This window comes from Pundamilia nyererei, unplaced genomic scaffold (genome assembly GCF_000239375.1).
Source record: "Pundamilia nyererei isolate P.nyererei 1_Seehausen unplaced genomic scaffold, PunNye1.0 scaffold00125, whole genome shotgun sequence".
NCBI lineage: Eukaryota > Metazoa > Chordata > Actinopteri > Cichliformes > Cichlidae > Pundamilia > Pundamilia nyererei.
The window spans coordinates 1,594,648-1,606,384 of NW_005187526.1; the positions used below are offsets into that span (position 1 = coordinate 1,594,648).

At 40.8% G+C, this 11,737-nt stretch overlaps 1 protein-coding gene across 2 annotated transcripts in view; it reads right to left on the bottom strand.

The window, feature by feature from the left end:
• The window catches only part of tgfbr2b (transforming growth factor beta receptor 2b), a 39,983-nt gene that overhangs the window by 8,299 nt on the left and 19,947 nt on the right, over positions 1 to 11,737 (bottom strand). For both annotated transcript variants that reach the window (XM_005742959.1, XM_005742958.1), the window contains 5 exons: positions 4,040 to 4,356; positions 3,715 to 3,963; positions 3,508 to 3,621; positions 2,704 to 2,841; positions 671 to 812 (listed from right to left, as the gene is read on the bottom strand). In XM_005742959.1, the coding sequence (XP_005743016.1) occupies positions 671 to 812; positions 2,704 to 2,841; positions 3,508 to 3,621; positions 3,715 to 3,963; positions 4,040 to 4,356 (960 nt within the window). The remainder of the gene's footprint in view (positions 1 to 670; positions 813 to 2,703; positions 2,842 to 3,507; positions 3,622 to 3,714; positions 3,964 to 4,039; positions 4,357 to 11,737) is intronic.

The following is an 11,737-nucleotide window of genomic DNA, read 5'->3' on the forward strand; positions in this document are numbered from 1 at the left end:
GTTCAGATTGTCTCCCTCACACATCAGACATTCCTCAAATTCCTGCTGCTAAAGCTGAAGGTTGAGGTGCAGTGCAACAGATGAGGCCATCAGCCTCCTTGCTGCCCCCATCAAAAACAAAAGCCTAACAGTAAACAGTAGTCCTGAAACTACTGTCTACACTATGTAGGTCTCACACACACACGGTAGCAGTTTCAAGCAGCTTTCAACACATTGGCCTTCAAACGTATTGCATGAAGTCAGCTGATTAAAGTGACCTTTTCCTTTTCTTTTAGTAATTGTGACGTATAGGAAATAGCCAAATACTTCCAGTTGTTTCATGACTGAAGGGACATGACTGGAAAGAAAGGAAGGTAGAAGATAAGCAGTCATTTTTATGACATTGCATTACACACGGCACAAACTGAGTTAGACCTCACACACACCTTCATTATGTGACACGTTAACATCATTCTGCCCAACTGCTTCTCCTGCTGAGCTTGATCTGACAGGCCAAAACTCACAGAGCATGCTGTCACTGTAGAGTCATCTCAGTTGCTGAGACACTTCACCTGAGCAGATTTGTTTTATTCTGAGAGTGAGTGTGCGCTTATGTGTTACATTACATCATACTTCCCACAGCTTGGTAATTACTGAACACGTTTGTGTGTTTACATGTGTGTGCACTGACCTCCAATAGCTTCACACCTTGACGTCATCTCCCACAGGACCAGAGCCATGGAGTAAATGTCAGTCTGCTTGAAAGACTCGATGTTCTCCAGATTTAGTCGGGCCTCCAGCACCTCTGGTGCCATATAGCGCGCAGTGCCCACCTGCCGAACAGAGGTAGCAAACAGGGGTTAACACACAAACAAGCACACCCAAGCATTAAACAGATTATCACCTTATCACTACACTGTCTCTCAAAGCCTGATTAATGGTGCTAATGCAATAAATCAAAGCACTGGCTCAGTGGCAGAAGACCTGACTCACTCCTCGCTTCATTCAGAAACAGGTAAGAAAAAGAAATGACATTTGACATCATAAAACAGAGAGATTCTAGTCTAGCCATTCATCTGTTTGATGTGCGCTGTTAAATTACACATAGTAGCTACTGCACTGTTTGCTCCAGACAACTTTCAATGTTGCTGTTATGCTGCAGTGTTTCTGTATACTCCAGATGCATTTCTTCACAGCCAGACATGGAACAATATATATTTTTTGCAAGTCTGCAGAATCCTACATTTAATAGTCAACCTCCAAGCCAAGATCAACAAGTTGTCAAAGTTTTAACTAAAAGCAGATATAGAAAACCAAGTCTCAGCTGAAGACAAACTCAATTCAAGATCACGTCCAAAATAAAGATCTTTAGCCTCACGTTAAATCACAAGTCAAGACAATCAATGACTTCCAAGTCAAAATCACAAATTCCTGTCAGGAGAAATCAGTTTGAGTTCAAACCAAACAAGATTAAAGTCCAATGTTGGATTATTTAAGTATTATTTCAAGTCTCAGCTTAAACTCAGTGGCTTAGGTGAATATTTAGAACATACTCTCTCCCAGTTTTTACTGAAAGTAGAGGGATACCATTCTCATCAAGTCGCTGCACGTCAAATCTAATAGTTTGCACGTCTTTGCAACTGTATGCTTGCAAATCTTGGGACTCTTTTGATTTTGTAAAGTAGAGTTTGGAGTCATCATGGACTGTAATGGAAACGTATAAGCTGAAAGTGAAAGTGGAACAGTTTTCTGCCTTTAAAAGTGACGTTTGTGCGTCAATCAAAGTCAATTAGCATAACCGTTTTGCATTCCATCTACTTTCCCACTAGTAAAACGGTGGCTTGTACTGTTCCACAGTAACCCAAGCAGTAATCCAAATGGCTTTGAGTTTAGATGTGCAAGCTGGTCAAACAAGCTAGCTGACTGTATATGCAAATTCATTCTTGCAATGCTAATGCAAGACTTGTGTCCTCTCCACCACAGGTACTCTGTCAGTTCAACAGCTTTGTAGTGCATTTACATGAATTTGTTCCATTATTGCTTACCATGAGCATTTTCCAAATCTGTCTTTTCACTGCTGCTTTAATAACCATAAAACATCTGAGATTTACATAACATCAAATTTCCCATGTGCTGTATATGCAAAAATACTGCTGACATGGTTTTGCGAGTGGTTGCACGAGTTACATTTTTATGCAAAGAAAAGTTCGACCACACGCGCACACATGATTGAAAAGAATTTACACCGAAACCTAAGCTCAGGATAATATCTGACAGACACACACACACACAGTCACGGAAGTTATAATTACAACCTACTAGCTGGGAATTTCCAACTTTTAATTGTGAGTGGAACCAATAGTGACATTGAACAATCATACTTCGGCCTACGCATGAGCTGAGGTTAAAACCCCCCCAAAAAGGAAGAAAAGATTGAACAGCCAGGATTTTGTTGTGGTTGCACTCACTGCACCTCTTCCTTCATCACTTGATTACTGATCAGTCTGTCAGTTTTCTTTTGTCAGCAAACAATCAAACACATTCTCAGGAGAAGTAGGAGGAAGGCAAAACAAACACAACCCACTCATATCTCATCAGATATGGTGAGATATGACAGCTACAAATCTATTACCGCAGATATTTGCAGGTTATGCTTTTGATATCTCTTGGCAGTTGTGTTTAAAGACCATTTGTTAAAAAGAGGAATCCGTAATGATATTTAACCTGTCCACTGTTGGCAAGTTCATCCACTGACAGGCTGCTGTCCAGACAGAGTCCCAGGCCAAAGTCACAAACACAGCACGTCCCGTCGTTTTTCACCAGGATGTTGGAGCTCTTCAGGTCTCGGTGGACTATCGGCACCTAGGAGAATAACAGATACTTGATCGTCCAAATGAATAAAAATAATAAGCATGAAAGCAGAGATCAAAATCGTAAAGAGATAATACGATGTATGTAGCCTGAGTTACAGGATGTTGATCTGTTGACTTTTCCTCTAGTGTCACCAGGCATTAAGCATTGTGTCCTGTGTCTTTTAGGAAACCTTAATCTAGCTGTAATTTGATGCTGAGAAAGTCCCTCTTGGCTTTACATTTGACATTTTTACTTAATTCTAAGAGTGCTACAGGTTTGGGCTGCTGTGAGGACCTCCCTTCATCTCACTCCCTGCATGTTATTCACTGTTATTTGCTCCCTCCTGTACTTTGTATTTTTTTCTGTTTGTTTAAAGGGAGTTCTTCCTGTCAGAGATTATGAGGGTTTTTTTGTACCGTGTAGGATCTGTACTTTCTACACTGCATAAACTAAATTGAACTGAACTGAATTAATGCCATCGTCTCACTATAACAATTCGATGTATCCAGTTAATATTTGCTAAAAACTTGATGGACAGCAGTACTCATAACAGGTGAAGAAAGGCTGAAGTGTTTTTATTGGAACAAGTGTCATCTGAATGCTGCTAATGTGGCTAATAGCAGTCACATGGATGGATTGCTGCCCTACTGCTAAATATGACTTGTGATCTCTAACCTTAGGGCTTCCACAGGGGAGGCGATCACTGTGGAGGTGGGCAACACCCCGTGCCAGAGAGCTGCTGAACACCTGCAGCTCCTGCCAGCTGATCACGTGATGTGTCAGGTACTCCTAGAAGACAGAGATGTGACGGTGTATTAGCATTTTGAGAAGTTACAAACTAAAGTAATACCGCTTTCATATTCCGGACACTTGTGCACTCACCTGTAGGTTTCCTTTGGGGTGGAAGGCCGTGATAAGCCAGTACTGTTTCTCCACCTTCCGCTCCTCAGCTGTCAGGAAGTGGAGGATATTCTCATGTCGGAGGTCTGTGTTGGAGAAAATGTCCTTCTCGTTCTTCCAGGAGGCGTACTCTTCGTAGGGGAAGATCTTTACAGCTACTGTTTCAAACTGATTCCACGTAGTCTGCTTCAATTTAGCCTTGTATACCTGAGCAAAGCGACCCTTTCCCACCTGGGACACAAGCAAAAGTTAAGATTAGAGTTTGAAGCAGCACAGCTCCACATATGTATCAAATATGTTTGCATACCAGCAGATCCAGCTCTATAGGCAGCGGCTCTGTGTTGTGGTTCAGACTGTTGGCATGAGTCGAGCTGCTGTCGGACTTATCGTCATCTGTCATGATGGCGCAGGCGTCACTGCAGTCCAGCCCACCGGCTATTGGCTTGCGCTTAAAGTTAAAGCTGCTCTCCCATTGGCGGTTGGGACGCCTCTGCCGATGGATTCTGCACCAGTAGAACATTCCAAAAAACGCGATCACCATCACCAGCGGGGGCAGCATGCTCACCAGAACTGCAGATATCAAAGAGTGGTTGGACTCCAGTGGATCTGGAGTTGGATCCACAGCTGGGGAGAGAAGATGAAAAACATGAAAAAAGTGTGAGCATGAGATGCATAAGCTCATGAGTCCCAACTGAGAAAGAAGACGCACAACGATAACATAAGGTTGTGTGACATCAGAAATGGAAATGTATCGAGATAGTAGCAGAACGCAAAAATTCCCCATGTAAAAGCTAAACTGCTCGTGGGTGGACTTTGAACTGAATCATGAACGTCAGCTATGAGGATACGTTAAGAATATTGTTAAAAAATGACTCACCATCGTTTGCTGTCATGTTATTAAAACAAAAAAATAAAATTCTCCCTGCTGCACAAAACGCCTTCAGGTTTGCTCAGAGTTTTCTTTAGCTATCTGAAGCTAAGGTGGGAAGATGTAGATATTTTTGAAACCGCCAACGTGAGTCAGAGCTCTGTTAAAGAATGAGCATAATAGTCTTCTCGGGACTGTCATGAAGCTATTAATGCAAAGTCAGTTTTTCAGTAGACTGTTTTATGATGCTGATGTGATTCCAGTTGGTATTGTTGATTTGGTGAGATGCATTAACAACCTACAGTGATCAGTGGATTCTGGAAAAGTAACTTTTGCATTTGAACAGCTTGTACTTACAGCTCGTGTTAGTTTCACACAACTTTTTCGGCACCTATTACTAATTAGTAGATCTTTCTTTAAAATGAAGCCGGGGTCAACCTTTGCTGAAAAGGACACGCAGGCTAGTTTCTGTGCTCTGTGCGGTGTGCGGTGGATGCAACAGCAGCACACGTCAGTTTCCTCCCACTGCCACCACACTGAGGACACCACAGGGAAATCATTCTTAAACCCTGCACTATAAAAACATCATTGTGTTCCCCACTCCACAGACAGCTTGAAATCTTTTACTGTCCATCATAACAAGAAGTGCAAGTTTGAACCTTTTGGTTTCTGATCTTTTCAGGGACCTAACTGTGCAGTCAGAAGGTTCACAGTTTGAGCAGGCTTTATAGCTTTGTGAGCTATAGCATTAACTCCATCCACTGACTCTGACTGCCAGCTGGGACAGAATGGCGGCCAAGCCTCGGAGCTCCAGCGGCAGTGAAAGAACAGTCAAACGCTTGTCTGTCTTGCGTTGGCCTGGCCTGGACTGATCTGCTCTAGCCGGGCACCTTTTCAAAGAGTGTCTCACTCATAGTCCCAAGGGAACATTACTCTCCTGAGCGAAGCTGCCACATTGGCGAGCTGAAGGAGGTCAGGCCAAGGACTGACCATTGAAGAAAATGCTCCACCTTACATCTACTTTGCAGTAAGATTTTCCACTTACAGTACATGTATTAGTGAGCACTATAGAGGCTCAAAGTATACAAAGCAAACATCAGCATATAGAACAAAAATAAAAACTTCGAGCTTTGATACTCTGTGAATTCTTCTGTATATCATAGACTGAATGTAATCACTGACTATGTATAAAATGTACTCAGCCACACATGACTGAATCTAACTGTTGTGAAGTCTGCTCAGTGTTTTGTCTGACAACCAAGATTTCGAAGATACTGCATGTCCATCTAAGCATAAACTTTATTGCCCTTTTAGGCTCTACTGGTGACCATCATTTACACACAGAACGCGCTGTTGTGTTCAGTAATACTTGAAACTGGGTAATAAACTTATCAGGAAAGTATGTACTGAGGTCATAGAACAAGGGAGCTGAAACTTCTGTTAAACCAGACACTAACTGACTACCCCTACTGGCCATGAATAAGAATGGTTCCACATCTGGAAAGCAGAGAACTGTTGTCCATTTAAATACAGTTAAATGCACTATGCAATGGCCTTTTTAGCAAGCTGCCTAGCTACAACTATTGTTTATTGCAATCCAAATTCCAAAAAAGTTGGGATGCTGTATAAATGTAAATAGAAAGAGAATGCAATTATTTGAAAACATTTATTCACATATCAAATGTTCAAAATGAGAAAATTAACCATTTTTTTTACTAATGTCTCCAAAAAGTTAGGAATTGCCCATGTTGACCACTCTGTAGCATCCCGTCTTGTTTAAACGGTTACAGCAGATGGCTGCACCTCACTGAGCCTGGTTCTGCTGGAAGTTTCTTCAAAGTATGTTTTTTTTCCCTCACTGTTGCCAAGTTGTCTGATTCTTGGGGTTTCCTCTATCTCTATAAAGTGCCCTGAAGTGACTGGCATTGTGATTTTGTGACATATAAATAGAAATGTATTGAATTGAACCAGTTGCTGGACTTTTCAGCATTTAGTGATGTCTATGGGTTCTAGACTTTAGGCTCCAAACATTTTCCATTTAAGTTTCTTTAAATTTATGTTATGAATGTTGAAACTCTAAAAATGCTAGCCTTAAGGAGTTTATGTAATTTTTTGTAATTAACTGAATTAAAGCCAAGTGCACAAAGCCACTTCAATCACACATTAATAGTTTGACCTAAGAGCCACTGTGGTGGTGCACAAAGGCAAAACTATAAAACACTTGTCTTTGTCCCAAGCACTGAAGAGGGAACTTGCCGAAGAAGACAAAGACAATAATAATGCTACAAAAATGCAAGCTTGCCATCTGTGAACCTGTAGTTAGTCTTAACGAGCTCACTTTGTTAGCTACAGATAGTAGATTTAGGACTGGCTACAGCTGTCTGCTGGAATGTCTGGTTTGGTTTCAGTTCAGTTCAGTTCAGACAGACACTGATCTGATAGCCTACACTTCTGTATTTTGTCAGCTTTAGAGCTGCATAAACACACATATTATTTGTGATGTCGCCCAGCAAAAACGAAACCATTACATTAGATAAAAATGTAAGACTGTATTTGTCATGTCAACGCTCGCTCTGATCTTTGTTACTTGCGAACTGCTGGGCCCACATCACAGAGTGTCATTAACTGTCCGATTTAAACTGCCTGATGTGCTTTCTCTTCAGCAAAGTAAAAGAGGAATGAGTATTGTGTTCATTTTTGTGGTTGTGAGCGTGTAGGTGTGTATTTGTGTATGTGGGCATACAGCACTAAAACTTTTTGAGATCACTTCGGGCAAAACCGCAGATGCAGTGAATCAAAAATACCCAACACAAGCTCATGCAGTGGTTTTTTTTTAGGCTTGAGACAACTTCAAAAGACCAGTAGTAAAGTTAGTTGCAAAATAAGCCAGCCAGCCAGTCAGACATGGCATTTCTACTCAAATTCCTAGTGTCTGTACACGTGTGTATGCTTTAAGGGTTTTAAGACTGCTTAGAGGTTTTTGGGGTTTTAAGTTTATTTCCTTGTTGTCTTGCAGCCATGTTTGGAGTGTGTAAGGGTGTGTGTTTCAGGTAGAAACAGCCAATCACGCAGTGCCAAGACAAACTGGCAATTACAATCATGTTGCCTTTTCCAATCAGGATGCCAAAGTGTTCTCAGGCGGCGTTTAAAGAGGTTTGACACATAATTTGGCCAAATGCAGGCATCCCTGCCTCCGGCCTGTAATTACTCACATCATCAGTGTGTATTCATGTGTCAGGAAGTGAATTCTGGGATTACTGAACCTGCCATCTCTGAATCACACTTTTAATGCTTTGACCAATTGCTAATTACTTACTTGCTTACTACGCTTAGTGAAGTTACGAGCTGGATTTTAAAGAGGAACTATTTTCACTGGAAAAAAGACAGAGCCAGACATGATTTCATGTTTAAAACAGGTGATGGGTGGATAGATGGCAGCCATTATAAACAGAGTGTAAGCAGAAGCACACTTCCAACAGGGCTTCCACTGTGCCAGATTGTTTACTGTGCCAGCAAAACACTTTAAATATCAGTATTCATCCTGATTTGTTTGAACATTTCCATTCATAGCCCCTGATTTTGGTAATTATCTGGTCACGTAATGGAAAGCTGAGGGTTCAGATTTAAAAGTAAATGTGGTGTAAATTCTCCTCACCGCTCTCTGAAAGAAAGCTCCCAGCTTTGCCTGTTCCTAATGCATTTGCTGAACCAAGCATAACACAGGTATGGAGCCTATAACAGGTATCGAGTGAGGGATGATGTAATGTTTAACAAGTGATAGCTTTATGATGTCTAGACAAGGGAGTTTTGGCCGGAAACTGATAAGAGAGTGCTCCAGTAGGTTTATGATTGATACTGTAGCACCAGTGTTGGGGAGTAACTGAATACATGTACCGGTGTGACGTATTTAAAATACAAAATATGAGTAACCGTATAATAATAATGAACACTTTTATTGATCCCCGTGGGGAAATTCTTCTCTGCATTTAACCCATTCACTCAGTGAAGCAGTGGGCAGCCACCAGTGCAGCGCCCGGGGAGCAGCGTGTGGGGATGGTGCCTTGCTCAAGGGTACCTCTCAGGGTAGCCGTTCAGGGGATTCGAACCCCTGACCTTCCGATCATGGGGCAACTGCTTTACCTACTGAGCTATCCCTGCCCGCTGTATGCCATTACAGTTAATGCTTAAATAGGTGATAATTAGAATACAGTTGCTTTGTTGAAATTAATGGATTACATGGTGGTTTTTTCATATGTTAGGCTATCCCCTCTCTAATGTTGGCATTTCCACTCATTGCTGGAAACCGTAACAAAACACGAAATAAGAGGCTCTAATGTAAGCGTCCTGTCAAATGTTGGTGGAGTCAGCTACACAATGGACCCGGAGCCAGCACAACAGAACCACCAGTGCACGGAAAGGAATACATTTCTTACTTGGAAATTCTGACACTACTTCTTATTTAAAGAAGTAAGGGATGGACGAAATCTGACCGTGCAATGCAAACCAAGCTGCTCTCAGCGTCAAACAATTCCACCTCCAACCGAAAGAAACATAAGGAAGTAAGTTCTTTTTTAAAATCTAGCGTTAGCCTACTGCAACTACCTTGTTTTAGGTAGTTACCCACTGCCAACCATTTTCGCATCTTTTAATTCCAGGACTAGGTTTACAATGCTCAGCGTTGCTGTTTTGCTCTACCTCCTTTAGGCAGAGTTTGTCTGGGTCAGCATTAAGCCACAATATCTGTGTTATGTCATTATATCATACGAAAATCTATTTTCATTATTGTTTGGTTGAGTGCTTTGTAACATTAAGTTTTTGGTTATTATTAAAGAGTTGATGCTATTATGTGAATAATGAGTATATTAAAATGTTGTGTTAAAATGTCAAAAGGTAAGATGCTAGTTACAAATCCTTATGAAATGCTTATTAACAAAGTATTATTCTGTCTTATTTATTAACCCTTTAAAGCCAGTCGGAGCAGGGACGCTCCGTTTTGCGTAACTATTTTTAAATCCCGGTAGCACTGCAACCACATGAGCTAGCGCAATAATTTTTTTGCATATGAAACCAGAGGAGTTGTACTTACATCCTATGCCATTAGCTTGTCCTAGGTCATGGTTTCCTTCCACATATAGCTTTGCAAAAATTGCATAAAAAGCGCTTGCAGCAACAAAAACATAATATTCCAGAAACACACTTTGCCGATCTGATCAGCTGTTCATAACACTTCCTACGTTGGAATCCGGTCGTTAAGTCTGACGTCACTAGCCGTGTCTGGGCCTAAACTCCGCTGCAGGTCCATATATCAAACGATCACTATGGCATTACTGAGAGTAATGAGAACGCTCATCATTTTATTATCATCTTTAATAAAATGATCAGCGTTCTGCTCTACCAGGTGTAACAATTGAGTTTAATATCCAGGCATCCATAAAAACGGAATTTATGACATTTAACAGAGTTAGAAGTTAGCAGGAAGTTAGCTCGCTAGCTTCTATCTAAATACAATATAGCATGTCCTGACTGCGGGGTTTTGGAAACAAATTAAAACGTACAGCCCTGTTATCACTTCCGACATAAATGAAGACAGAAAACTAAACAGCAGTGACGTTTGTAGGGTTACTGAAGTTTGGCTAGCTGGTATATAATGATGTGCTACATGACTGCTAGTGACACAGCTAAGTTAGCATAATATAAACAAGCTAACTGTTTTTCCACTCGATAAAAGTTAACGTGAGTGTTCTCGGTGGTCAGGAACAAATGTAATCGCATGGCAGGATGCTGTAAAAGGACCAAACTTCAGCCAGGAGAACAACTGAGATAATCCATCCACAATACGAGGTTAGTCATTCATATACTGCTGCATGGGCTGGGCTGTAGTTACATTCTAAGGTTTTAAAAACTGAGCTTATACAAATGATTAGCGGTAATAAAAGCCGAGGGAGGTCAACAGTGATCACTGACTGTTTTAGGAGCTTTTTGAGATTAAATACAAAATACAAAACATTAAACATGTTAACAACACAAAAGCCATATTAAACGCAGACTACTTTAGGACCGGAAGTAGGATTTGTCACGTCATCACTTAACAACCGGATAGGGCTTTGGAGTTGATGTCACGCCGCAATGCATTGTGGGAGCGTGGCACCATTTTCGGGGTCTACGAATCAAAACAAACACACTGTGTTGGAACGACGATTACAAGATGCTTAAAAGCAACTCAGAAGAGAATGGACTAGAGACCGATTTCGTTCAGAGGTGAAGCAGCGGTACTTGCAGAAAATAGCGTGCATTGGAAATGTGGACCCGTATGAAATACGGCCGTGGAGTAGAAACCCTGAAGACCAACCGCTATTGAGGTAGCCTGACATATTTTCGTACCTTATCTGTGGAATCAGCGCGTACAAGTCGTCATTCAAACAAAGGTAAGTCAGCTCGAGTACTGCGTGTGAAATGCGTTTGATTTCCCTGCAAACATTCACATTAGTGCAGTATAAATTCATTCATGAGGGGAAATTACAGTGAGAACATGTGGAGACTGTTAGGTGGATAACATAGTGAGTTCAGTGCATTGATGTGACATTGTCCTGAAGGATTTAGTTATTTGTTATGTTAAAGAAATTGCAATGATTTATTCATATTTATTATAAATAATTCTAATTATACATCTTGCTTCCATATTTGTATCTTGTGTCACTAAAAATACATTTTATTTTAGTTTTATACATTGATTAATGACCTGCAGAATCTCCTTATCATATTAAGTGATTCATAATTGTCACTTTATTTTCGTCAGCGCTACGTCAGCGCGAACTATCACATGTCCGCCATTACCCGGCCGAAACTGGAAGTGACGTCATTTTCACGGAAATGTAGTTTTTATTTTACCTTCAGGGCCGATACAAGCATATACTAGTGTTATTTACTAGTAGTGTTACTACTAGTGTTTTTAAAGGTTGTGTTTGACTTTATGACTTTCTGTGTCGTTTCTGGGATGCTTAGAAGTCAAATTGCACTGCTGGAAGTAGTTTATTTTGATGCAAATGCTGTTGTTTTGCAAATTTGCATTATAATATTTATTTTCGTTTTTTCTGCAGTATATAAAAATTGGTGTATTTCAAAAATAAAACTATGAAG